Here is a 26,857-nt window from a genome sequence, read left to right as displayed (position 1 = left end):
TAGGAACAATTAGTCTTGAAGCAAAATAAAATAATTAAATATTGACAGCATGGGAATTGTTTGATGAGGTGACTAATTAGTATACTTGCCAATATTAAGTAGCTATAACTACCAAGGGAAATTATATACAGTTACACAGAGCTGAATATATCTTGTAAAGTCTTTCTACTTTGGAATTTTTTTTATATACTCCTTTATTATTCATTTGTAATATTCCTGAAAGTTACATGTTATCTTCTCTGATAAAGACCAGATTCTCTATGGTCTTTATAGCAATACAATGTCTATAAAATTATATTAATTTTGAATGCAAAGGTGAAAAGCAACAGAATAAAGTATAAGGAGTATAACCCTTGGGACAAATAATTCTTGTATCATATCTGTGATATGATTTATGAAGCATTACCTGCAGAAGAACAAAATAATATCTTTCAGTTAAAATTGAATATAACAATCACTTTAAAAAATGTAATTTTATACCAATTTTTAGTTCACTCTGAGTTTGGACAGCTTCCATTGCTGAGACCTGAAGCTGGCTCATTGGTAGCAAAGACCAGTGCTGACCCTTTAACCCCAAAGGAATCACATGCGTCTGAAGATAATGCCTTATATTCTCTATCACATCATTTCAGAGTCTTAAGGGAGAAAGGAAACCAGAAGCACAAATGTCTGATAGTAGCAGACATCTTTGAGAGCGATTACAATCATGCCTTAGAGCTCGCAACAAGTATATTTAGATAACATGTTTTGTCTAACTTTCATTGCCTAAAAATAGGCATCAAGAGTGTAACACAGGTTCTTTGTACACACAGTGCAGGAAAATAGGGACCTCCAGAGCATGATTTGTTCCATTCACTTTAAGATTAATATAAGTCTTCAGAACAGAACTCTTTCTTATGCTAAATCTAAAATGTAAATTAAACAATCATTAAAAGAAGACAATGACCACAAGTATCCCTTACCTTTAAAGTAATGGTATTGTAGTTGCCTTCTAAAGAGAAAAAAAAGAATATTCTTAAGTGATTGATCCAAATAACAACAACAAAAAAAAATCTACCATTTTATTTTCTTGTAATTATATATATGTACAGACTTTTTTTCCTTTTTATTTAGAAATACCTGTGATGTTTGTCTTTTTGTAAAGAACCAAGCCTCATTGACTTGGGTGTATCATTTCCTTAGCTCTCATCTCTTTATAGTCTTATTGACAACAACCACCATATCTTTTAACAGAGGGAAGATGAGCCAGAATGGACAAGAACCAGTAAAGCAGTCGGGAGTAGGATTATCCGATTCAGAAGGTAAAAAGAAATACAAACAGCACTACAGTGATATCCCATATTTGTAGAACTGATATGTGTTTGTCTTTTACTTGTTATGCTATGAAAAATTAGTCTATTCTCTCTTTGTATTGTGGATTAAGATCCTAACCTTCATTTATTCTAAGGGCTCGTTACACATAGCATCAATGTAATGAGTCTTCAGTTTAAATGAGAACAGTGTCTTACCTGTTTTTTTAAGTAATTCAGTAGTTAGATTACAATAAATAATGTCTGTCTTTTGATGTCTATTGCTTTTCACGGTGTTCAAATAAAAAATACAGAGTATGGAGCTGACTCAATGCTCATTGAATTCAAAGAAAATACCCAATGGCTGTCAGACTCTATTTTTATAACATTTCAGAATGTTTACTTAATAACACAATTATTATTATTATTATTAGTGTTTACATAAAACATTAAGTTTAAACAAAAATATTGGCTGAACAGCAGGCTTGACTGCTGCACTTAATGCAGATGCATTATAATGAAACCCTTATTGGATTGTGAAATCCTGAGTGATTTTTTTTTTGTATGAATGTGGCGGTGACAAAGAAGGAGACACTGTAATATTGGAGCTGGAAAGAGCCTGACAGAATGACTTTCAAAGCTTCATGAGCAATGTGATTATGTTTTTCATGTGTAATAATGGACAACCACATGAAAATTGAGTGTTTTTTTCTGAAGGACTTGTAAGGAAAATTCCATTTTCCTTTGTATATAAGGTATATTTTTTCAAGTGTTTATTTATGTTGACCTCAAATATAAAATTTAATTATCATGACCTTCATTTTATTGTTAAGACTTTTAAATGCATTTCAATGCAGCTTTGAGGTATTAATTAATAAATTGAAATTCATACATAAAATTGGTAAATTGGTCTTAAATTCAGTCATTAAAAAAATCAAATTTTTCAGGTTTCTACAACCTGTATACATGGGGAAATAATTGCTGTTGCTATATTTGAGGTAAAAGTAGTCTAATATTCCACAGAGTTGAAGAAATTAAATTAATAATCGAAGGTAGAACTGTAAAACTGCCTTTTCCAAAGCAAGAATTCTTAACTGTGTATATACATTCTACTAAATGTTTCCATTCATAATACTCATCATGTAAAAATCACTTTGTCATGATAAATTTTATATTGAATGATAGTTGTAAAAAAAAAATACTTTTTCATCTTTTTGTTTATCATAAGTTACCCCTTTGGTAAGGTCTTGGATCTAAATTTCAGAGCCTACGAACACAAAATATTTTCGTTTCTTATTTGTATCATTAAATAAACCCCAAATCAATCAAAAAAACAAACAAACAAAAACAACCCCCACCTTTTTAAACATTCTGAAAGATGTGTATGTAGCATTTGGTCACTAAAATTACTTTTCCAGTCACAGTTATGTTTCTGCTTGTCTTCAAAATCTGCACTCAAGAGCTGCAATTCCCTAATTTTCACTTATGATGCAATTCACCTCTCCTATCTTGAGTACTCTAAGCACTACAACTCCAAGTATGATAACATGAGTAGTTCTTGCTAAGTGCTGTTTCTCAACATTGAGAGAAGCTGGTGCATGCAGCCTGGTTTTTGGTGTCTGATTTCTAGTTGACTAAGACGGGAGAGATCAATCTCAAAGGATAAATTCAACTAAAAGCTGGAAAACAATTCAAGAGCATTTCAGCTTCAGCATGTAAACATAATTATCTTGAGGGGAAGCAGTTCAGAATTTAGAGGAACTCAAGATTAACTGAGTATTACTTCAGTATTGCGAAATTATTGTGGTATTCTTTTCATGGATGAATGAAAAATCTTAGAGATCAAATTATACCTTTTCTGTAGTTCAGTTATCTGTGTTATGGACCAGAGGAGCTCTGCAATTAATTGGAAGCAAATGTTTATCCCCATTTTTCATTAATTTGTAGAGAGTTCCCATAGCTGACATTTGTATTTTCATTTGCAAATTATGATTTAGTGTTATATTTAAAAGCTTTTAATACTGACAATATTTTTTACATTTTCAAATACTCTTAGTGCATAACTTCTGTAAAAAGTAGCCTGTGGGTTAGTCTCTTTAAAATGGGGCAGAATAAATTTATTTGCTTAAACATACGGATCTGCTGCTACTTTAAATGTTTTAGTCATCCAAGTCATTCACATAGGCCTGACAAAAATGGCAGGGGACTTACAGGATCTTTAGGACCAGTAGCTGGAGGCAAAACGAGGTAGGACCATGACAATGAGAACTGGTTTCTAGACAGCTGAATCAAAACTGTAGCAACAGGGGTTGGGTTCATCTCACTGGATATGACACCAAAATTTAGGCATGTATATAAGTGGAGTCACCTGGGAAAAATATGCTCCTTTTGTAATTGTTTGCTTACTTGAGAAATGTGTTAATGTTTTGTTGGAGTAGTTTTTGTGCTATTAAGATGTATTAGTATAGTTAAAAGTAAATATTGGAAAACAGTATCATTTACACACTATTTACACAACCAAATGGTCAATATAAAAAACTGTGAGTATCGATATGATAGTCTTTGTTTCTCTTAACATATCATCTTGTTATATTCTGTATTTTTGTACTACTTAATAATATAAAAATAATTCAGAGTTTTGTTCTTGGACACTGTATTAGTTATTTTTATGATATGCATTGTTGCATGCTATCTAACTCTGGGCATTATGCCCTGAGCAGATGAAATACTTGATCTTCTTAAGCTTCAGTTAATCTTATTATACGTATTGTGATCTTCATTGAGTTATGCAAGCCAATTTCTGTATTTGTTTCAGAAAGTGCAATATACTTTGTTTAAAGATTTCTTATGACATGCTATGGAGTATTGCAGACGTTACAGACAAAAACCCCAATTGCATCCATGTAAGGATTGAAACTAACAATTAAAAGCACATGATTAATATCTTGATTCAGTTGTAGATCATGATTGGTCTATCTGCCCTATGACAATATTCAGCCAATAGATCCCAGACGGTATTTTCCACCTACCAACTATTTATATAATTAAAAAATAAATGGGGAAAATTATTCTTGCATATTTCAAAAGTGTGAACTTGCTAGGTAATCCCAGCATACCATTATTTGTAGTAGAAGAGACATATATAGATGTGAATAGCATTGTAATTGACATTTTGGATCTTCTACTTTTGAAGATTCTATATGCATGCAAAATATTGTTCCTCTAGAATTGTAAGTGCTGAAGTTCATCTCAAGAAAAGACTCTTCTAGGAGTATTTCATAGGGGTTTTTTGAGTGAATGAGTAATCACAGTGCTTTTGTCATCGTCTGTGCTTGGCCTCATTTCTTCAGTCAGAAAACTGTAATCTTTATATAAGAACAGAGTGGTTGCCCACCCACATCTTCCAACAGAGTGGGAGGTTTTTACCTTTTTTTTCTTTAAATGCCGTCCAGTCCATGTGCTGAATACCAAAAACTTCTCTACAGAGTTCTGTCGTGTCTCAGAGATTCACTTTCTGACCTTTCCAGTGGTCCTTTGAGCAACACCCTTTGAGTGTGATAAAACAAAGTTCTGTAAGTAAGAAACTCTCTCCCTCTGAAAATGACTGAACCTGAACAGAAAATTTCAAAATGTTCCAGTTAAGCCTCAGTAGATGTATCTCCACAGGCAAACAGAAGGAATAGATTTTTACTATGTAAAAATCTAAAGAAAGATGCACAAATCCTTGCTGAACTTCTAGAAGGAACCATTATCATCTTTAATGAACTCTTTCAGGATTTTTCCTTTTTTTTTTGCATGCTATGTATTTTTCTAAGTTACAGATTAAAAGAAAAACAAAACAAAACAAAAAATCCACCACAACAATAACAAAAATCCATAAAACTTCAAACATGCTCTGTGTTCATGCTTTAACAGGCAAATTTTACAGTACTGTGATTTTTATATCTATTCACAGTAGTCTAAGCTAAAAAATACCCAATTTTTTTTTCAATTTTTGAGCTTTGTTGTTCATCATCCTGGATTACAAACTAAGAAATTCAGTTTTAACAGTATTATCACTTATCTCTGTATTTAAAAGTTAAGGCAGTCTAATCTTTTTTTGTGAGAAAAATAGTTGAAATACCACACAAACCTTAAAACATATTAGGAATCATTCTAATAATGTTTTGGAGGAAAGGTGCATGACCCCTGTAAGTGACTGGCAATCGTTTGACTTCTAAATTTTCCTTCATAGCTTTCTGAATAGTCCTGATGAAATTTTCATCCATCAAGTCTGTACAGAATAGGCCCTGGAGCAAATTGTCTTGCAAGCTGTATCACACTTTCTCTTGAAGAGGAGTACCCAGGAGTAATATGTGGATTACCTCTCTTGAGTAAAATAAGGCATGAAACAAACTGACAGCACAGGCACAATTAAGCATCCCCACATTCTTCAAAGTAATTAAAGCTCAGAAAAAAACCTCCTTTTACTTGTTCTTTAGCTAGGCTACAGTAACACTGTTTAAACCACAGGACTTATATTAGTATGACTGAGAACAGACTAAGGGCTGTTCCCTAAATCAACTTGCTCTATCTCTGCTTCTTAAAAAATTAGCATTTTGATTTCTTTAAACTCCAAAGGTTGAAGTATCAGAAGTATAATATTAGTCCTTATGAAGATGCTCAGCAAAAAATGTCCTAATTTTGGACCTTCAGTCAGAAAATTATAAGAGGAGGAAAAAGACAGATGAAGGAAATTATTAATGGCTAATCATGATAGAGCTACTGAGATTTGCAAATGCTTTTGCCTGTGTACAAGTCTGTACTTTGATGTCTAAGCTGTCCAGACTGAAAAGAGGGGGTTTACTGCAGATGAGAAACTTTTCTTTCATTAGAATTAAATTACTTTGTATATTAATATTAAGGTGAATTTTACTGACCTTGCAGAAGCAATGGCGAAAATGCTGAGACTGGGAAAAATGTAGGACATAGATTAGGTTATATATTAAATTTATGTAACTTCAGGATTATCTGAGACTTTCCTTCTTTCATAATCAAATTTAATTTATATCTTTTTATCTGTCAGAAGGTAACTTCTTTGAAGCATAACTTCATTTTAGGCTATCTAACATGAATATCAGAAAGACATATTTAGCTGGTTTTCCCTCACAAGCATTTTTCACTTAAACTGGTTTTAAACATAAAAACAATTAGAAATTAAGTGAGCATTACATTTATAGACACTTTCTCCCACAAAGGTGCATAAGGGAAACTATACTATAAAACATCCAGTCATTTGTTTTAGATGTTTAAAATGAGTTCTTTGATATTTAGTGGAGAAGCGGTGTAATTTATGAAAGAAAATGCAAAAAAAATGTGATAAAGAGACTCTAAGTTGGATGTTCTGGATTTAGACAAGAGGGATTTATATTAATTTATGGAATGAAGTAGATTTTTTGGTGGTTTGATGCCCAAATTAGTGAAATTCCCAGAAGTCCCGAGAGGGTCATGCTGGAGGATCTCCATCTCGGAGGTTCTCACCACCTTATCTGCCCTTGGATACAGAACAAAAGTCTCCCTTGCTGTAAAATAGAAAAACATTAATTATAATCCCGATAGCAGCCTGTTACAGGCAGCAATGGTTTCTGGTGTTTCTCTGGAGTCTGGCAGAATCTCATTTTAGGATTACATCCTCACTTTTACTGGGGAGTAACATGCCACCACTTTAGGTCAGTGTTAAAAAGTGTATCAACACCTAGTTTTATGTGCTATAATTTGCCCCTACTGATATCTAAATCTTCTCATGGATTATATGATGATTCTAAATGATATAGGTATTGTAAATGAACCCCTAATTTCCTTTGATATGAAGGAAGTTCTCTGTTAATGATTAAGCCAACTGCCTTTGTTGTTTTTTTCGGTTAGTAATCAAAAAAATTATGGCATATAACTTTTTCCAGAAAGCTCAGTAGTAGAATAAAACACAACCTGCAAAGTAAATAAAGTGGGAGGGAGTTTAGACAAAACTTGTATTTGTTAGCAATACTGAAAGATGGGTGGTGAGTTAACTGAGAACACCTTTGCAGAGAAGGACTTAGGTGGATGGGAAATTAGACATGAGCCAGTGATGTGTGTTTGCAGCCCAAAAGCCAAGCATATCCTGGGCTCCATCGCAAGAAGAATGGCCAGCAAGTCAAGGGTGGTGTGTGTCATTCCGCCCCTCTTCTCCATTCTTGTGAGACCCTACCTGGAGTGCTGCTTCCACCTTGGGGGTCCTCAGTACAAGAAAAACATGCACCTGTTGGACTGGGTCCAGAGGAGGGGCACAGAAATGATCAGAGGAACGGAACACTTCTCTTATGGAGACAGACTGAGGGAGGTGGGGTTGTCCAGCTTGGAGAAGAGAAGACTCTGGGGACACCTTGTTGTGGCCTTCCAGTATATAAAGGGGGTTTATAAAATAGGCAAAAACTGTTTACCAGGGCCTTTTGTGACAGGAAAAGGGACACTGGTTTTAAGCTGGAAGATATTAGATTTAGATAGGCTGTAAGAAAGAAATGTTTTATAACAAGGGTGGTGAGGCACTGGAACATGTTTTCCAGAGAAGTTATGGGTGCCCTACACCTGGAAGTGTTCCAGCTCCAGGCTGGATGGGATTTGAGCAACCTGGTCTAGTGGAAGGTGTCCTTGACCATAGAGTGGGGTTGGAACTAGATGACTCTTAAAGAGCCCTTCCAACCGAAACCATTCTATGACTGTGATGTGATCAATAATCATCTGACAGTGATTATTGAAGGGTTCAACACACAAACTGCAAATATGCCGGTGCTGTGTCAGTGTTCTGGGAACAGTTGCCTATTCAGGCAGAGGTGTTTTACAGTTATAGAAGTAGAAATGTTTTTCTCCTTCGGCACTTGTTTCTTCTGTACCTTTGATTAGGAGATTCAGGCATCCACATTTCACTCACTTCACCCAGTGTTTTGTCTTGAACAGATAGTCAGTAGCTCTGTGCCATGAAAATTCCACTTTCTTTTTCGTTTCTTACCTTGGGATTGAGATTCAGTTCCTGAAGCAACATCAGAATGTCACATGTATAGTATTGTGTAGCAAGAGTCTGAGAACTGCTATTTAAAAAAAAAATTGCAAGTATCATTACATATCATAAAACTGTTCATTTCTATGTTTACATCAGGAATTGACTGAATAGACAAAGGAACTGTGAATCCACATGCTTGAGTTTACCAGCAAGACTAGCCTCCAATTTACCCACAAATCACACACTAGCATGTATTTATTTTACATTAGCACATATTTATTTTTCTTAATAGTTAAACTGAACTGAAAATTCCTATCTCCTATAATTCCTGGCTCATAACAATCTGACTAACAGCATATAGATCACCAGTAAATTACCAGGTCAGAACCAGTCACTTTCACTGATGGGGAATTTTGGAATAGTTCCTTGTCTCTGCACCAGGGCTTGATCCAGTTCCTTCCAAGGCCTTTTCAGACTGGTATCTCAAAAACACAAGGAGCACCATCTATTCAGTTCATGCACACAGGTCAAATACTACCTTTACTGTTTACTCTCTTGGCAATAATTAAAATAACTCAGGAGTCTTGCACATTTAATCCTAACATATACTAAAATGTAAGAGAACCTGGAAAAAGTCTGGACTTTCAAGTATTTTTCTTGAATCAATACAGTTTTGAACTGACCAAGTATGAGACTGTTTAGTTGACTGCAATGGATATTGATCCATGGATTTAAAGAGTAATCCAGCCAATCTGAAATGTTACCAACACTGACTTGAACAGTGGTTGAATTGTATTTTTTGGTTTTGAGTTCATGTCTCATAGTACATAGCAAAAGAAATTGGTGCACACTCTCAATGTCTTTCCTAAAGAACAATATAAACCTGGTGATGTCTTTTTTAAAAACCATTTTTAGTGGTTGCAATATTTACTTTTATAGTCTTATTGACATTCTAATTTACATGTAGAAGAGGACAGTTTGTGAAATAGAATACTACTGAATAAAATGTGATCCTTTCCCAGGAAGAAATCCAATTGAAAGAATCAGAATATTTGCCAAACCTCTCTACTATCGCTACAAATAAAAAGGCTAAAATTCAACCTGACATTGTTTAAACTGTCTTTAATATGAAATCACAACCTCGTTTTCTGCTATTACCTTCTACTAAGGGTCTGCCATCTACTACCCTTGGCAGCACAAGTTTAATCAACGCCATCAAAATTTAAAGCAGAAAATACCAGCAAAGGTGATTTCTCACATGAGCAACTTCCACAATACCAAAGACAAAAAAAGGACATAAGGGAGTAGAAAATAAGTACTGAAAGCACTTGCAGCTAGGTTGTTGATCCCCTCATACTGTACTTCCATTATTTTTAGGAATGGGAATTTCAATTTTAAGAATTGAACAGATATACTTCCTGTCACAAGGGATCCTTAAGCAATGAATCAGGCCTGTGCACTGTCAGTAGTCCTTATCCTCTCTGTTGTTTTTCAGAAAGCTGTCTATATACGTGCTCCCTTAAGCTAGAAACAGCCTTACTACTAATACCTAAATACCACTCCTTAAAGAAATGAGTCAAGATAAACAGCAGCATTATAAACCTAAGTATTATCAGCTTACTCTCTAAACTTTGAGAAGTATTTTTTATCTATCCCTGATTGGCCTCACACTCTCATTTCCCACCTGGCTCTCCAGTAATAATTGAAGCAATTAGTTCTGCCTTCCTGAGGTATTTGCTGGTGTAATCCTACTGTTTTTCCTAAAAAGAAGCAGAAGGAATTTAAATAAGAATAAAGACTGCATCCAGAGATAGAAACATAAAAGGAAAAAAGGACAAGTTAATATTCTGTGTTCTTGTATCACAAACTTGTATCACAAACAACATTGATTTACGTTGTTACAAATCAACCTGTTCCTGAATTGTCACTATAAAGTGTCATCAAAAGCAAAGTAAATAATCCAGGGAGACTGACTGTGATTAACTAGTGGCTAACCAAGAGCTTCTGCCGCTGTTGCATGAAGTGTGACTAAAAGGCTATTAGCCCTTAAATTATGTGTCAAGAAAATTCTACAAAAAAATTTATTTTTTTAAGCTTCCATTTAAAAAATTTCATTTTTCCCATGGGATTTCTTGAAAATCAAAAAATATTAAGATGAACAAAACAAGGAAAAAAATGAAAAGCACATGTATTTCATCTTGAAACCAAAATATTGAAATGATACTTCAATAACAACTTGGAAAGATAATTTGTTTGCCTAATGTTCTTGTTAATTTTTATTGACCTTACTCTTGAATGCATTTCCACTAACATAAAGCTGCTTGGGACTTTCAGGAGGTTTCTTCTGGTGACTTCTTGGAGATATAATTGGCTCAGTGTGTTTGGACTGGTAATTGGAATGCTGGTAATTCCATCAAAAATCTGGCAAAGCCACATGGTTTCATTTCTAGGGAAGAAAAGAAAGAGTTTTGGTAGAATTATGTAATCTGTGTCTTTTAAAAAGATGTGGTTATGAGGGAAGTCTGATTTAATACTAACTGGCACATTTAGTATAAATACCAGTTAATAATGAAGACCATCAACACTGGAAAACAAACAGAGGGATCCCCCCACCAAAACTGGAGTGAAGGTGAAGATGCTGGAATGTGTGATTAACTGAACCTGAGCCATGTCTGGTGTAAGTCTGAAGAAAGGCTGCTTCACCTAGTGAGTAATTTATAATCACCTTGAAATAGAGTGACTTTTCATGATCAATGTTCATTTAGGATCGGTAAAAGTCAGGTTGACGCATTAATATGATAGAAGGTGAATTGCTAAATCCTAAATGATTTCCTCCCTGTGGTGAAAATGAAACTAGGAGGTACCAAGTAGGGTTTTTAAATGTCAGCTTCCTGGATACTTCAAGTGATCTCCTCCATTTAGCAGTGGGATTAGGACCTGGAATTGTGGGCATACTCCAAGGAAAAATAAAGTAAGTAAAATAGATCTGTTTTCAAGTCAATAATGTTCAGTACTCAAATATATATAAGCTATTCTGTAGTAGGAATGGTGTTAAGGGGCCTTCAAGGGGTCATGCTAATGATTCACAGGACAATATTGTTCCTAAAAGGCTTTTGTTAACTTGCACCAAAAAATTCCTAGTGGTGATATAGACTTTAAAGCTTCATTAGTCTGTTCTAGTGCTTGATTATCCTTAACAGGAATATGTTTTCCTGAGTTCTAGCCTAGTTTCTTATTGAAATTAGTACTCAAGGACAGAAATAAGAATACAAAAGCCAAGATCTTCACAAACATAGCATTATTTTATCAAGCACTTCTTATAAATAGATTATTCTAAGCTTGCCTACAAATGATAACACAGCCATTCCTATCAAACAGTTCTGTAATAGAGCTCCACTTTTGATGTATATATTTGAAATGTGAAAAAAACCCTCAAGAATGTCATAACCTTTTTCTATACTTAACAGTCCTTTGTAACTCCTTAATGTCTTGATTCTTAATTTTCTTTCTTTTTTAATGATAATTTATAACTAACTTACTTAGAACTTAAACTATATTGATGGGCAGTTTTTATTTGCTCTTATATGTTCCCATATAATCTCTTTTCTTTAAACTCATATTCAAACAGTTATCTTGGAATGCTGTTTACATGCAGATGAATCTAGAGCATTTCCAGGTGGGATCACATGGCAAGCTAAAATTAAACTTCAGCTGATCTTTAATTTAGCACGTAAAACTGCTCAAATTTATTGGACTGTAAATTGTGTTTCCAAACAGAAGCTTTTGGAAATCAGTGCATTAGAATGAATATAAGTCTTTCCTATGATGAAAATGCCTAGATACATCCAAGTCTCGTAGTAGAGAGTCTGCTTTCATATCTATACTTAGAACCTTGTGTTTTGTACCTACTGTTCAGATTAATAAGTTTTCCATAATGCTCCATGTTCATTATTTCATCCTATGAGAGTAGTTTTACAGGCTTGCAGCTGTAACAAAATATGTTATTCACTGCAGCAGTATGTGAGTAACATTTTGTCTGTTAAGGGAAAAATTCAGTCTGTGTTTTTCTCATAAAGAATTCCTAACAGTTTGCCCAGTGTAGACATTTGTAATTACTTAAGGCTATTATATGTTCTCTTCCCTTCTGTGTATTATTTATTCTGACATTACCAGGCTATAACTGGGAGGGAATAAAATGGACAGAAGATTAAACAAATCTAGTGGCAGAAAGTGATGTGCTGTGTGAGTAGAAGATGATGCAGTTAATTTATCCTTATCTGCAAAAGGATTTGGGGTCTTTAAACATAGGTGTATCCTGTTGTTTTAAGTACTCTATTTTTCTGCCTCAATCCAGTTGCTGTTCCAGAAACTCATGGGTATCCCACAGATTCTTAATCCCATCTGCCATTCCAGATCAGATACTTCAATTTCACTAACACATCTTAAATGACCCCAGATCCACATGTAAATAGGCATAAAACCAATTCCTCCTAGGCCAAGACAGTACTCAGGTTTTCCTTCACTGTCAGCTACCTGGAGTGCCAGTCCTTTTCTGCTATCTGTTAAGAACCTAAAGATTATAATGAAAATTTACAGCATTTATTCCTTATCTAAAATTTAGGTGGATGATCTCAGATAGGATTAGTCCTACCATATGGCCCCAGGTTTGCTTGTGTGTTATTATCATCCATTGCGGAGATCTTAATTTTCTGAAACATCCTTTGGTATGCTTTCTTTCTGTCATATTTTTTTTTTTAATATTTCTTTAGATTTTTTTGTCTGCCACATTGGCTTTGCATTCTGACTTGTTGTGATGTGATAACGTGACTGGATTTACATGCCTTGGAAAATGCACAAAGCTTCTGGAGACCAACTGGGTCAAACATCTGATATATACATCTGCCTTCTGTACCTAGAAGTCCACGTATTTTTCAGAAGCCTGATAACATATTACCTATGAAGATTAGTTAGTTTGTGTGATTTACTAGAAAAAGTCCCACAAGTAGCTTACATCAATGCCTGCTGTTTCTTCCTGCTGCTCATCTAGTATCTACAACATTTATTCACCAGCATCCTGGTTGCCTGTGTCTGGCTGAGTGCTCAGCTTAGAAACATATTCATATTCATGGAACATTCTGTTACTTTCTTGAAGAAATTGGATTCTTATTGATCTGAATGCAATTATTTGCCTTTTGTATAAACTATGCCCTTCCGACTGGTCTGACTGTCTGAGTTCTTTATTTCTTGGCAAGCAAAGGAGAGAAAAAGGAGTCTTTCCATCTTGTCTCTGGACATTTGAGAGAGTAACAAGCAAAGACAGCTTAAGATATTATTTATATATTGTTTTCTAGTCTGTTTGGTGTTTTGTTTATATTTTAAAGTAGTATGCAAAGTCTCTGACTTTATAGATATATATTTTCTGTGCTATTTTTATGCATGAAAAAGTGAAACCTACTCTGTATCTGAGTATTTTCCTTCCTACTCAGTGTATTCTTTTCAAACAGATCCGTAAAGCAAGGTTATCTAAATTTCAAACAGGTCCATAAAGCAAGGTTATCTAAATTCCTGTAAAATTGTAATACAGCTTGTTACAATTCAGAAACTATACAGTATAATGATAGATTTTTTAAGCCCATGATAAATTTGTACATGAAAGCTTCCCCTTCCAAAGAAAGGAAACTGAGCGGTGTTAGAAGGAGAAGGAAAGAAAATTAACATGAGAATTTTTTTTCTTTTTGGCATAAAAAGAGCTTTCACAGTGAAAGAGAAACAGAATCTGAGAAGCAAAGCCTAGGAGCTGCTCTTTTCCTCTCCTATGAAACACACCTTACCCAGGTGTTGTTCCATTGACTAAAGGAGCTACTGCAGATTTACAAAATTATACAAAGAAAATGACACATGAAAGAGTCTCAGCTTACCTTCAGAAAATGACATTTGGGGGTACTTGTGAAAATCCTGCAACACGAGAATGATTTTTACAATTTATCTTCAGCAGTGGAGACAGTGCAAAAGCATACTGAAACCAGAAAAGCACCAACATGAGTGAGACTAAGCCAGTCTTCCTAACATTTCTCATTCTCTGGACAAAACCCAGTAACTAATGTGTCATTGTACACTGTTTTTTTTCCCAGTCTCTTGGAATTGTCTTGTTGAATCTACCTTGTATGCAAGTACAGATTATAAAGAAGGAGGAAAGATATAAAGGCCATAACTTCTGCATCATTTTAGGGGTGTGACTTCTCACATTATAAGGGAAAGACCACTCTGAAATCAAAGTTGCATCAAATATAATATGACAAATCAGTTCCCTCCTTATTGGCAGCATCTACTGCCCTCAGATTACTTGTTCTGAGTCGAATTCCAAAATTAAATATTGCAGCTTTCTTGTTGAAAGCTGAGTAATTTTTTTCAAGTACAATTTTCTGCCACTGGCTAAAGATGCTAAATTGAAGACAGTTTGAAAAATGGATATAATAGGAAGTGATGGAAATCCTGGGAGAAAGGACACACACATACACACAACATACACAAACCACAAACACATCCTTTCTTCCCTGCCGCTCTCCAGGATCAACTGAATATGTGGATGTATATTTAAAACATTTACCAAAAGTAATAATTATTCTGATTTCTGCTATAATTTTGAGCAGAAAGTTCTTTCTTAGGAATATTATTTCTATTATGATCATAGAGTAAACCAAAAAGAGAGATCAGATCTTTTTGGATACATTTTGTGAATATATCTACATGATTATTTTTTTGTTAATAATCCCGATTACACAATAGCAGATTGTAATCATAAGGGTCAATGTAAAAAAAAAAAATAAAAATCAGAACATATTTGTTCTGATCATCATCAAAAATTACAAATTTTGATGAAGTTTTAAATATTTAATAAAAACAATCCCAACAAAACTTAGGAAGGAATGTGTAAAATTGACATCTTCCTTAGTTTCTTAATGAATCATTTGAATGAATAGCCTAATCTTTATACTACAGTTTCCCATAAGAAATTGAGATTTCCAATATATTCTCAACTGACTGAAACGCTTTGAGCCTTGTGTACCTTTTTGATGGTAGAAACTTAACTTTAATGGACAGCAGAAGAACTTCAAGGTTTCTGCATTTTGACGTTAGAGTAAGTACAAAAGACAGAGATTCTATCTGGAAAATACAGTTAATGCAAACTGTGCATTCTGTCCTTCTAAATATCCTCTCTGGGCGATCAGTTCCAGTGCTTGCTCACCTGCACAGTAAAGAAGTTCTTCCTCATGTTCAGGTGAAACTTCCTGTGCATCAGTTTCTGCCTGTTGCCTCTTGTCCTACTGCTCAACACCACCGAGAAGAGCCTGGATCCATCCTATTGACATTCTCTATTCAGATACTTACAGACATTGACTAAGTCGTCTCTTCTCAAGGCTGAATAGGCTCAATTCTCTCAACCTTTCCTACTAAGAGAGATGCTTCAGGCCCTTCATCACCTCTGTAGCCTCTGCTGGTCCTGGTCCAGGAAGTCCATGTCTCTCTTGTACTGAGGAGACCAGGACTAGACACAACAGTCCAAGCAGCCTCACTAGGGCTGAGTAGAGGGGCCGGATCACCTCCCTTAACCTACTGGCAATGCTCTTCCCAATGCACCCCAGGGATAGCATTGGCCTTCTTGGCACAACAACACATGGACAGTTCATGGAGAGTTTGTTGTCCCCCAGGACCCTCAGGGACTTTTCTGCAGAGCTGCTTTCCAGCAGGTCAACCCCCAACCTGCATGGGATTATTCTCTTCCAGGATCAAGAGCCTGCATATGCCTGTGTTGAATTTTAGACAGTTCTTCTCTGCCCACCTCTCCAACCTCTCCAGGTCCTTCTGAAGGGCTGCACAGAACTCTAGTCCATCAACTACTCCTCTCAGCTTTCTGTTGTCATCAAACTTGCTGAGGAAGTATCCACCCCATCATCCAAGTCATGGATGAATAAGTTGAACAAGATTGGACACATCATCTGTCTTTGTGGGACATCACTAGTTACAGGTCTCCAACTAGACTCTGTGCCCCTGATCAAAACCCCCTGAGCTCTTCTGTTCAGCTAGTTCTTCATCCACCTCATTGTCCACTTGTCCAGCTTACACTTGCTGGTGAGGTTATCATGGGTAAAGCATCAAAAGCCTTGCTGAAGTCTAAGTAAACAACACCCAGTGCTCTCCCTCACCTATCCAGTTATCTCATCATAAAAGGCAATCAGGTTAAGTATGATTTCCCTTTGGTGAATCCATGCTATCTATTCCTGATGATCTTTTTGTGTTCCACATGGCTAGTGATGGCCTCCGTGATAAACCATTCCATTACCTTTCCAGGAATGGAGTTGAGTCTGACTGGCCTGTAGTTTCCTGGGTCCTTCTTCTTGCCCTTTTTGAAGACTAAGATGACATTTCCTTTCTTCCAGTCCTCAGGCATCTCTCTTGACTGCCATGACCTTTCAAAGATGATGGAGAGTGGTCTAACAATGAAGTCTACCGATTCCCTCGGCACTCATGGGTGCATTCCATCAGGACCCATGGACTTATGGATGTCAAGTTTGACTAAAGTGTCACTACCCAATCCTCCTCAAGCTGATGTATCCACCTTTGAGGGAAATTAAGTGGGAAACTGTTCAAGTCAAGCAGAAAGCAGGCTCCTGTTTTTAATATGTTGTAGCCAATGATGGGTCCTCTGGAGACAACTGGACCACATGCAGAAAAGGAACATTTGTATCACAGACCATAACAATTTCAATTTCAAGCACATGCTCTTAAGTTTATACGATATAGATATGGGTGCCTCAGAGCCAATTGCTTTGATATACTGATTTGTTCCTGTTGTACCAGATTAGTGCTGTGTAGACACAGTAATATATAATAAAGCAATTACCTAAGTAGAAGCTTAAATATCTTGAAAATTCAGTTTTCTACTGACATTTATAATTGCTATATATACAAAATTTAAAACTTAAACTTAAAATATGCATACCTTTGTTTTTCATACTGTCATCCTGTGATCAGTTTGGTGAGAAAACCCCTTTGTGCCTGAGTCACACAAAATAAAGGAGATAAATGCATCAGCTGCCGTATTCTACAAGAATCAAATAAGAAAAAAAGATGAACACTGATGAACATTTCATCTCTTTCTACCACACTGCACTGAGGGAAAGTCTCTGATAAAAAGACTATCACATTCTTTCAAGGAGGAAATAAAGACACACAGAAAGGTCCCACAATATTCCCATTTAATCTTTTCCCCATACTTTTTTCTCATACTAGATTGCTTTTTTCATATTAGCTGAGTCTATCTATAGGGAGGTGCTGTCTAGTGGGGCTTTTTTTATTCATGTCAAAACATATATTTAAAGCTCTTAATGTAAGCAATATTTTTGAGTTATGTTGCAGTCTATCAGGATTATTGGATTTATATATTTATATAGACATATATATTTTTTACTCACTGCATGAATTGAATTAATTGAATTATTATTTCATAAAGCTTTTGGAATTCCAGTGATACTTGTGACAGGAGAGACCGCCTCCAGTGAGTTAAAGGGAGTTTTGCCACTGGAATTTAGAATTCCCCCATAGAGTCCATTGAGTTCTGCAATAAATTTTGAAATAAATTAATATATTTCATTGCATTGTACAGGAAAAATCACTTCACTGCTATATGAATTATAGAAGATTTATACAAGGCCATAACACACATAGATGACACGCACAGCCGAATGGATGTAGTGGGCCAGATTAATGTTGTGTAACAGTTTAGATCAGGATGTGCTCCATGAAAGTCACTGAAATTTCAGCAGCCTAAGATTGGTGTGAGAGAAGAGGGATCACGCAATGAGAAAATTTCAAGTACTGTGAAAAATACAGGAGCAGTACTGGAGAATGCAGAAAAATTACTTTTGAAGCATTCAGCTGACTGAGCAACTAAAGTTCTGCTAATGATCCCTGAAGGTGGGAAGTCTGTCCTCTGAACAACCCTGAGCTCAGACTCAGCAGCTTTTACTCTATTATTTAGAATAGCAACATTTTTGTCCTACTTTACCTATGATCTTTAACTCCTCAGGTGTTCACTGGACTGATTCATTGTATTGTATTTATTTTAAATAAACAGAACTGTATTTCAGAAAGTTGCTTTTACAAATGTAAGGAATCTTTTGCAATGCAAACTTGTTGGAATTCAGATCTTTTGTCTTGTCTTCAGAGAAATATCCAAACCATCTATTTTTTTTCTCCCCTAGTTGGTTTCTGTACTGATGTTAATGTTAAGGGTTTTTTCGTTGTTTGGCTGTTTTTTTTTAATTGCAGTTAGATTGTAAAATGGAAGCTAGGGTCTATAAATCATTTAAAGTGGAAAATTTGTGTAATACTACATGTTAGGAGAAAAAGTGGAGTCAGCAATTTGAAATTAATTTAGATAGCTATAACTTCATAAACTTAAATCTGAGCCCGAGAATTTAGTGCTGATTAGTTCAACAAGCAAATACTTTGTGCTGAGATGAGGTAGGTTTAATGGATGTAGATTCCTAGGATTAGGTCTGCTTCAATGATGTGTATGCTTACATTTGGATAAATGCACATGTATGCATACAGATGTGTGAATGTATATATACATACTTATGCACAAATGTAAATTATTGAATCTCACACATAAATATACACATACACATATACACTTATATATATTATGACCTAATAATATTTTGACATACATGTTTGGAAATAAAATCCCAACCTGGGTGCTGAACAAAATGATTCATCTGTGTCTATGGGATTCTCCATTACTCAAAATACTCCTTTAGTTTTGCGAGCTTTTATAATCTGGACAATAAACATCACTGTTTGTGACTGCAATGGATAGCAAAAAAAGATAAGACCTATGTTTCATAGTGGCTCTGATATAGAAAGGCAATGAATCCTATTAATATTCAGTTTTACAGTTGATTTTCCCGTGTTCTTCTAGTTTAATGGTCTTCTTTATTAAATAAATTTACAATAATTCAGTGATTAGTGATTTCACTGGAAATTTCTTTTGAATCTTAAATAGAGGATAAGGAGATGGTCTGATCTTTTAGCTTTTGCAAACAGGACCTGCTTAAATAGTCTAGACATTCTCTGAATAGTAAAGGTTTTATTTCACTCTCATATTTATTCTGCTTCTATGTTAATTATCTAATTAAAAACTTAGAGTTTTTTCTACTATATAATAAAATCTAATTCAATATCCTTCTACAGTGGGGACCTCTGAAATAGATAATGCAATCAGAAATTTTATCATGGGAGTTACAGGAGGATCGGCCACTTAAGTAAAAATTTTGAAATTAGTGGAAAGAAATAACCATTATGAACACACAGGTAATCTGACCTATTTTAGAGATTTATTTGCAAATAAGACAAACCACACTCTAGAAGAGTAATTCGTCAGATAAAGGCACTGATGTTCGGGCAGATGTATTCCAGCAGCAGGGTCTATTTCCAACAGGCATTAGGTGACAGCCACTGTAAAATGTTATTCCATATGCATCAAGAAGTAACTTTTAAGCACATTTAACTTTATTTGACAAAAATGCTAATTTGATTTGGTCTGCAGTTCTAAAGCGGCTGCTGTGCTCAACAGTAAGTGTAATTACCATTTGGAGTGTTAAGTTCCATAATTATCTTGAACGAACAAGAAGCACAAGATGGTGTCAATTTGTTTTTTCAGTTTTATTTGTTAGAAAAGGCTCTAATTAGGACATGAAAAATAGAATAGGGGAGAAATTTTGGGTTAACAGTTTACTCAGATACAACATAACCATCTTGAAGTCATAGACATATAACAGCTGCAGAGAACCAGGTTTATTTCATTAAAGATGGACACTGAAGAGGGTCAAAAATCTACATTAAGGACAAATTTGTGCATCTGTAGTTTGCAAATACTAATTCTAATTGCATTTACATAATTTATTATTTTCAGTTCTCCAAATTCAGTGTTGCTAACCAGGGTTTTTTTTTTTTGGTTGGCTGGTTGGTTTGGTTTGGTTTGAGGATTTTTGGTTGTTTGTTCATTCGTTTTTTTATTAAGGAAAAAAGGATTTTTTTCCAGGATAAGTGATTAATTTAGCAATAAAATGGATTTCTCTTTTGGTTCTTCTTGAGGAAAACCCCACACTAATCCTCTCTTTTCTTTACATTTCAAATCTCACTGGAAAGAGTAAAAAAAGAAACCCAACACAGTAGAGATGAAAGACAGCCTGTAGAACTCTTCCATAGATTCAGTGATTGACATAAAACTCATTAGAAAGAAGAGAAATTGGAACACTCCTGATTCACTCTATCTGGAGTTACTGATTGCTTCTTAATTGATTTTGTCTCTCAGAAGAGCTGATGCCTTGAATTTGCTGAAAGAATTTCACCCTCAAAAGTTGCTAGCAGATTGCAGTTTCCCTTGTTGACCTGTAGCAAGCCTGGCAAGAAGCTCTGGATTGCCCAAAGAGAACATATATTCTTTTCTCTAAATCCTATACCTCTATGGAGATAGTGAATCTATCCCTGTTTACTTCACTGTAGTTCACAGAAAGTCGTCATAACACACAGAGTCATAATCTCAGTTGTAATCTTCAGGGCAAAAATACAACAGGAAACACATGTAGATTAAATTAAAACATAACACGTACAATTGGTAGCTTCCTCCTTTTTTTTAGACACTGTCTCTAGTATTTCTCATAACTGGGCAGCAGGATATACAACAAGATAGTTCTGTCTATCTCAAATTTAAACTGAGGTCTTATGTAATTTTAGAATTAGGCCTTAGGATAGGTGTGGAAATAACCTGAACAGTTCAGGAAAATTCACTGTCTCATACTTCAGTGTTTTGTTCTGGGCTCAAAACTCATCAGTATTTAGACCTTTTGTTTGCTGTTGGTTAATGGAAGGAAAACAAGAATCCTTCATCAGCTGGTAAGGTGGAAGATAAAGAACTTTGGGAGCTGTTAGAGGAACAAAGATGAAACTGTGGAGAAAAAGGGACAAAGCTGATATGAGAACTGGTCAGAGAGTATAAAATAATTCTCATAGTCCACACCGTGGACTGTTTGGAAGCACAGACCTTGAAAGCTTGGGGAGTGGGCCCAAGGAAATCCACAAGGAAATCGGGCATATGTCTGTCAAAACAAGTGTGAGGAGAAGTATAAATTTGATTGTTTAGATTTTCCTAGCAAAGAGTAACAAGGAACTGAAGTATCCTAGAACTTTGAGGAGCTCCCAGTGGAACATAGCTGGCAGAAATGATCAAGGCTGTTAAATTTTCTCTTTGATTTCAGCCTGAAGGTTTGGACAAAGAGACAGAAGCAAACCTGCTAACTTCTTAGAACTGTCATGCTGTCTTTAGATAAATTTAACATTCAGCTGAGTCCAGCTAACTTCATGAACACCCATTCCCAGTATTAGAAGCCTTTAGGAATCACAACCAACCTTCCATTTATATAATGGTCATACTTGGCCAGTCAGAAAGATGTATCTGATGCATCTGAGCTCTCCAGCTCCCTGCAGCAAAACTAAGCAATGAAGAACTGAGTTTGCATTCATGCTATGGCACTACTGATTTCTATCTCCTGCAGCAAAACTCTGGAATAAACTGGACTTGCTTTCATGTAGAAGTGCTAACTTGTTGATAGCACCACAGATATATTTAAAGCTCTTTTCCTGAGGCAGCTTTTCTCTATTGTTGACAGTAAAATAGACGGTCTATGAAAAGAGATTTTTGTGGCACTATTTTTTTTCGAACAGTTGGAGAATAATGCAAGGACCACAAAGCAGATTCAATATTCTTTAGACTTCTTTAAAATGAGCAAAACTAAAAATATGTAATTCATGCCCAAAGCAATTTTAAAAATACCGAAAGTCCTGGCATTGGAAACAATGTCTTTTTTCCACGAAGCAATAGATTTTTTCATGCCCTTATCTCAAAATGTGTGGTGTCCACTCAATTATGCTCAACAGAACTTGGTTAAAGCACTCATCAAACCCGAATTTTTTTCTGAGAAAGTCACTTGTACAATGAAACCAACAATTTTTCTTTAAAAAAATATTAATTTGGAAAATGTCTTTGTGAGCATCATTGCTGCATACTGGGCTGTAAAATTAACTGTACAGGGAGCAGGTCATAAGAAGGATTTATTCCCTTCCACGGGATGCTTGTGAGGCCCCATCTGGAGCAATGTGTCTGGTTTGGGATATCTGAAGATATTGAGGAGACTTCAACATAGTGCCATAGTAAGATGGGTAATGAGCAGTGCAAGTGTCATTGAGGGATTGTGGGTTTCTTTAAATCCTAGGAATGAGCTACTTTGTGCATAGCTAACTATCTTACAGGATAGTATGGACAAGATGAAGCCAGACTCTTCTTAGAGCTCAGCAGCCAAGTATAGGAAATAGATAACATTCATAAGCTGAAGTAAAGGAAATTCCAACTGAATATAAGGAAAACCAAAAAGCAAAGCAAAGCAAACCAACCAATCAGACAAAAACACACAAAAAATTTTGGTTTTCAAAACTCAACAAACAAGCTCTGTACACCCTGATCTAATTTGGAAGTTAATCCTGTGATGCATGGGGTTGAACCAAAGACCTCCAGCAGTCTTTTCCTGTCTGAATTATCCTATCAGTTTACAATTGCTTCATAAATCAAAATTCATCATAAACCAGCATTATTGCTGAAAAATGTAATTTTTTCCTTTCCCTCAACCTCATTTCACCCTTCGTGATGACATAAAGCGTGTGTTTATTGAAGTTGGGTGACTAACCCAAAATGAATACACTGGGGTGGGAAAGGGGGTGAGGTGGCAGTAGGATCATTTCAGCCAATGAGTTCACTAGGCAGCTGTACAAACATCTATGGCTACAACAGGTAGATTCAGGGACACTGTGTGGGAAGAAATAAGTGGGAGCATGAAGATCTTTCAGCATCAGTGCCTGTTTATGCCTTTTAAAGATGAGTAAGAATCAGTGATTAGTTAGAGGTAACAATCTTTTCAGCTAGACTAGTGCCCGAGTTGGTATAATTTTCTTTAAGGGAACATCTCATCAAGAAGAGTTTAAAACAACAATCTACTGCAACTGTTCGTTAAACACTCCATAGTATTTTTAATAACCACTGAGTTGGCCAAATTCCTCCCCGGTAACTAGGTTCTATTGCTTGAAGTTCCTTGCAACTGCCTACAGTTAATGTATTCCCTACCTTACATATGATAGCAAGACCTGGAATATCTCATCACAGGCTTAGTAAATAGGGGTTGTTTAAAAAAAAAAAATCTTTGTAACATAACGGGAAAAAAAGCTGTATTCTTTCCTGTAGCACATTCTTTGTCTGAGCAGTAGGTTGATGGTTTTACGGTAAATCACTGAGGAAAACTCAGCAACCTTTTTTTTGTCATTGCCAATGGCACCAGTTTTGTCTTTGACAGCAGAGGAGTTAATTCTGCATTTACCAGTGTCTGTTTTCAAAGCATAACAAACAGCTTTCAAAATCAGAAAGTACACTGCTCAGTGGGGTAGCAGACTTACCGTATGTTTCTTGAAGCATTCCTGAAAAAAAAATACTCCTTTGTTGCAGCTTATATGTCACATGGAGAAAGGAAGTAAATTCAGCATGAAGCTTGAAAACTCTTTATTTTGTTATCTTTTTGTGCTTCTCTGAGATAGTTTAGAAAAGTAATGAAGATTACTTTTGGTTTCAACCACTGTCTTTAACTGTAGTTGTCTGACCCTTTTGATTAGAAAATCTGCTTTTAATTACTTATATTTTTGTGCAAATAATGATTGTAAACATATAACACAGACCACTAAAAAAAAAAACCACCAGATGCACAAAAAGTACGTATCCTATCCCAGACTGCTCAGAATTTAAAAAGAAAATAGGATACATGATAAGTTTTGTTGTTGTCTTGGGTAATAGCTTTTTATGCTCCTTAAGCCTCAGTTCCTTCTAAGCTGAAAATAATGGTAAATTTTAGGGTTTTGCTAGCTACCACTACTATTATTAGGGGAAAAAAACCCAAAATTTTACAAAGAACAATAAGTGCAAGCTGTTGAAAGTATTTATCACAAAAGGTCTGAGACTGAAATTTTGATTATTTTGATAGAAACTGTGACTATTAACTGACATCATGATGGACTCCTCAGGTTAAATTCTTTCCAATGTAGAGGGCTGTATATGTTGCTCTACTGAACTGTATCGTATGAATTTTATTGCAAAATTGGAAGTTGAGTGCCTTGCACAGGATAATTGAGTGTCTTGTGAGCCATTTCAGTGTCAGGTTTGCAGTCTCCCACATTGGTACAATGTCCTTGGTCAGAGTCATGAACTTGACTGTCTGTATTCTTTCCTGTAGCCAAACTATGTTGGGAAGGAGGAAAGAAAATGTACAGGAAAGTTAAAATATATAGATTTCACTGGTGAATAAAGCTTCTCTGTCTTTGGAAGAGCTACCAACAGAGAGATCTTGAGGCTTTAGATACCATTTCTACCTTTATTTTTTTGCTTATGAACTCAGTGATTAATTAATTTTGTTGGGAACTCAGTGAAAAGCTGTTCAAGTCATTAATTAATGTCAAATGCTAATGAGAACTACTGGCTAGTCTTGAAATCCTGATTTTTTTTCTCAGTCTTCAGTCATTTAATACTTGGCAATCACATTAAACAGCTGAACTTATCTCTAAGATTTTCTACAGTTGTTAATATTTTTTTCTTAACTAGAATTAAGAGATTTGAATTCTGTAAGAAAATATACATCAGATTGTTTTTCCTAAAGGATGCAGAAACACTTTGTTGTACCTAAGGTTACTCACAACATTTAAGTTGCAACCTGATGCTGGTTCTTCTGTGTGATACAGAAACAGGAGTTTGAGACGATGCTTTATTGTTCTTCACAAGGTTATCTCTAGTGATGCTGAGTGTCCCAGCTGGCGTGGTAACTAACCATGGCCTGGCACCAGCTCAGCAAATCATTCTTCATGAACATTACCTTAAGGGACAGTGTTCTTATTTTTGAGCCAATTCCAGTCAGATATTCAGTAGGTATATAGTCTCTCTTTAGGGTTTCTGAAAAGGCAAAGCTGTAGGGTTTTTAAGTATTCTTTACATCATTCTAGACTATTTTTTGGTGACTGTTCTGTGAAAAGCATCCTTCTTCAGTTCATGTAAACTTGAACTGAGGGTTTAATAAATCTGTATATCAGATTTTTATTCAATCCTCTCTAACTCAGAAAAAGGTTTCTGAGTAAGTTCCAAATTCAGAAGAACATATGATCTGTCTTCCTAAAATCTGTCTTCATTTTTAGTTTAAAAAACCACCTCTTACTTTCTGTTCTAAATCAATTAAAACTTTAAAGAGAGCCTGCGTAATTCCTGCAGATAGTGGAATAATATTCATGAACAATGATCACAAATACAATGTTTGCTATACTTTATTACAAATTTATAAGTATACAACAGTAATAGCTTTTTAAAAATGTCCCAGGTACTTTACATTTCAAAATCCACCAGACAAATTTTAAATCACATTATGCAAAGAATCCATGTTGTACTTTCAGTTTGTGAGGTCTTGCAAAACCCTACTTTCAATTCCCATATGCACAGCCTTGATTTTTAAATGTAAATTATGAGCAAGACTTCAACAGTCATCTTCAAGATTCTTGAAAAAATCATGAGTGTTGGCCTCAGTGCATAAAGTCTATGAGGCATTAACTCTCAAAGCAAGAGAGTAAACTTTTCTAGTTGCCAGAAAGTAAATCTACAGGAGCTGTCAGAGCATTAGCTCACTGTGAGCTAATACTCCTTTGTATTCATTATTGAAAAGGTTCAGTTAATTATACAAGTTCTACTGCATGCATACTGCCCAGGAGCAGAAAAAGATTTCCAGGGAGTTGCAAAATAGTTGGGGTTTTTTTATATCTACAGATAGATGGTATATGCTTCAGTGACTTCAGAAAATTTAGGGGAAGTTTCTAAGCCAGATAGATTTAAACACCAACATATGGGTATTTTCTTATTCACCTTTTCTGGTGCATGTATTTTGAGAAAACTGTCATCAGGAAAGTTTCCCAGTTGTGGGTAGAACTGATGTCAAATCTAGGTGAAGGCCAAGGGATCATAGCCTCAGAACCCCTTACTTGGGAAAGACTCTCAGACCCTAAAGCAGGGGATTGAGTAGTACCAGGGAGAGGTCTCAGCATCTGAGATGTGAGACTTCCAGGAATCAACCTCCGACTTTTTTTTGTCTTAAAGGTTCTAAATAAATGTTTTAGATCATACTGAAATTTTTCAGTCTTGCACTATGATACTTTTTCCCTCGAATCTCTGCTACCAACATATCACATTCTCCCATTACTGAACATTAGGCCCTTCTGTTGTTCTAAAATCCATAATTCCCAGCTCTCCTTTCTCTATGAGAGGACTTCTACCATCTCTCCCATTCCCCATGAAAGTTCAAAAGCTCAGAAACATTTTTGGCATTTTAACCCCAATAGAAGATTGAGACCTCTTCTGTAGTGT

At 35.5% G+C, this 26,857-nt stretch overlaps 1 protein-coding gene across 8 annotated transcripts in view; it reads left to right on the top strand.

Annotated features, from left to right (window-relative positions):
* PCLO (piccolo presynaptic cytomatrix protein) overlaps window positions 1–26,857 on the top strand; it is a 340,916-nt gene that overhangs the window by 291,047 nt on the left and 23,012 nt on the right. For 7 of the 8 annotated variants that reach the window (XM_039388718.1, XM_027711469.2, XM_027711472.2 and 4 more), the window contains one exon: window positions 1,234–1,301. In XM_039388718.1, coding sequence (XP_039244652.1) covers window positions 1,234–1,301 — 68 coding nt within the window. Of the gene's footprint in view, window positions 1–1,233; window positions 1,316–26,857 lie in introns of those variants that run through there. The other variant, XM_039388821.1, reaches the window with a different exon arrangement.

Source organism: Pipra filicauda, unplaced genomic scaffold, assembly GCF_003945595.2.
Source record: "Pipra filicauda isolate LSUMZ 115617 unplaced genomic scaffold, ASM394559v2 scaffold101_size5749837_pilon, whole genome shotgun sequence".
NCBI classification, from domain to species: Eukaryota; Metazoa; Chordata; class Aves; order Passeriformes; family Pipridae; genus Pipra; species Pipra filicauda.
Note: the sequence above shows the minus strand (reverse complement) of the source record. Positions and strands in the feature narration are given on the sequence as shown.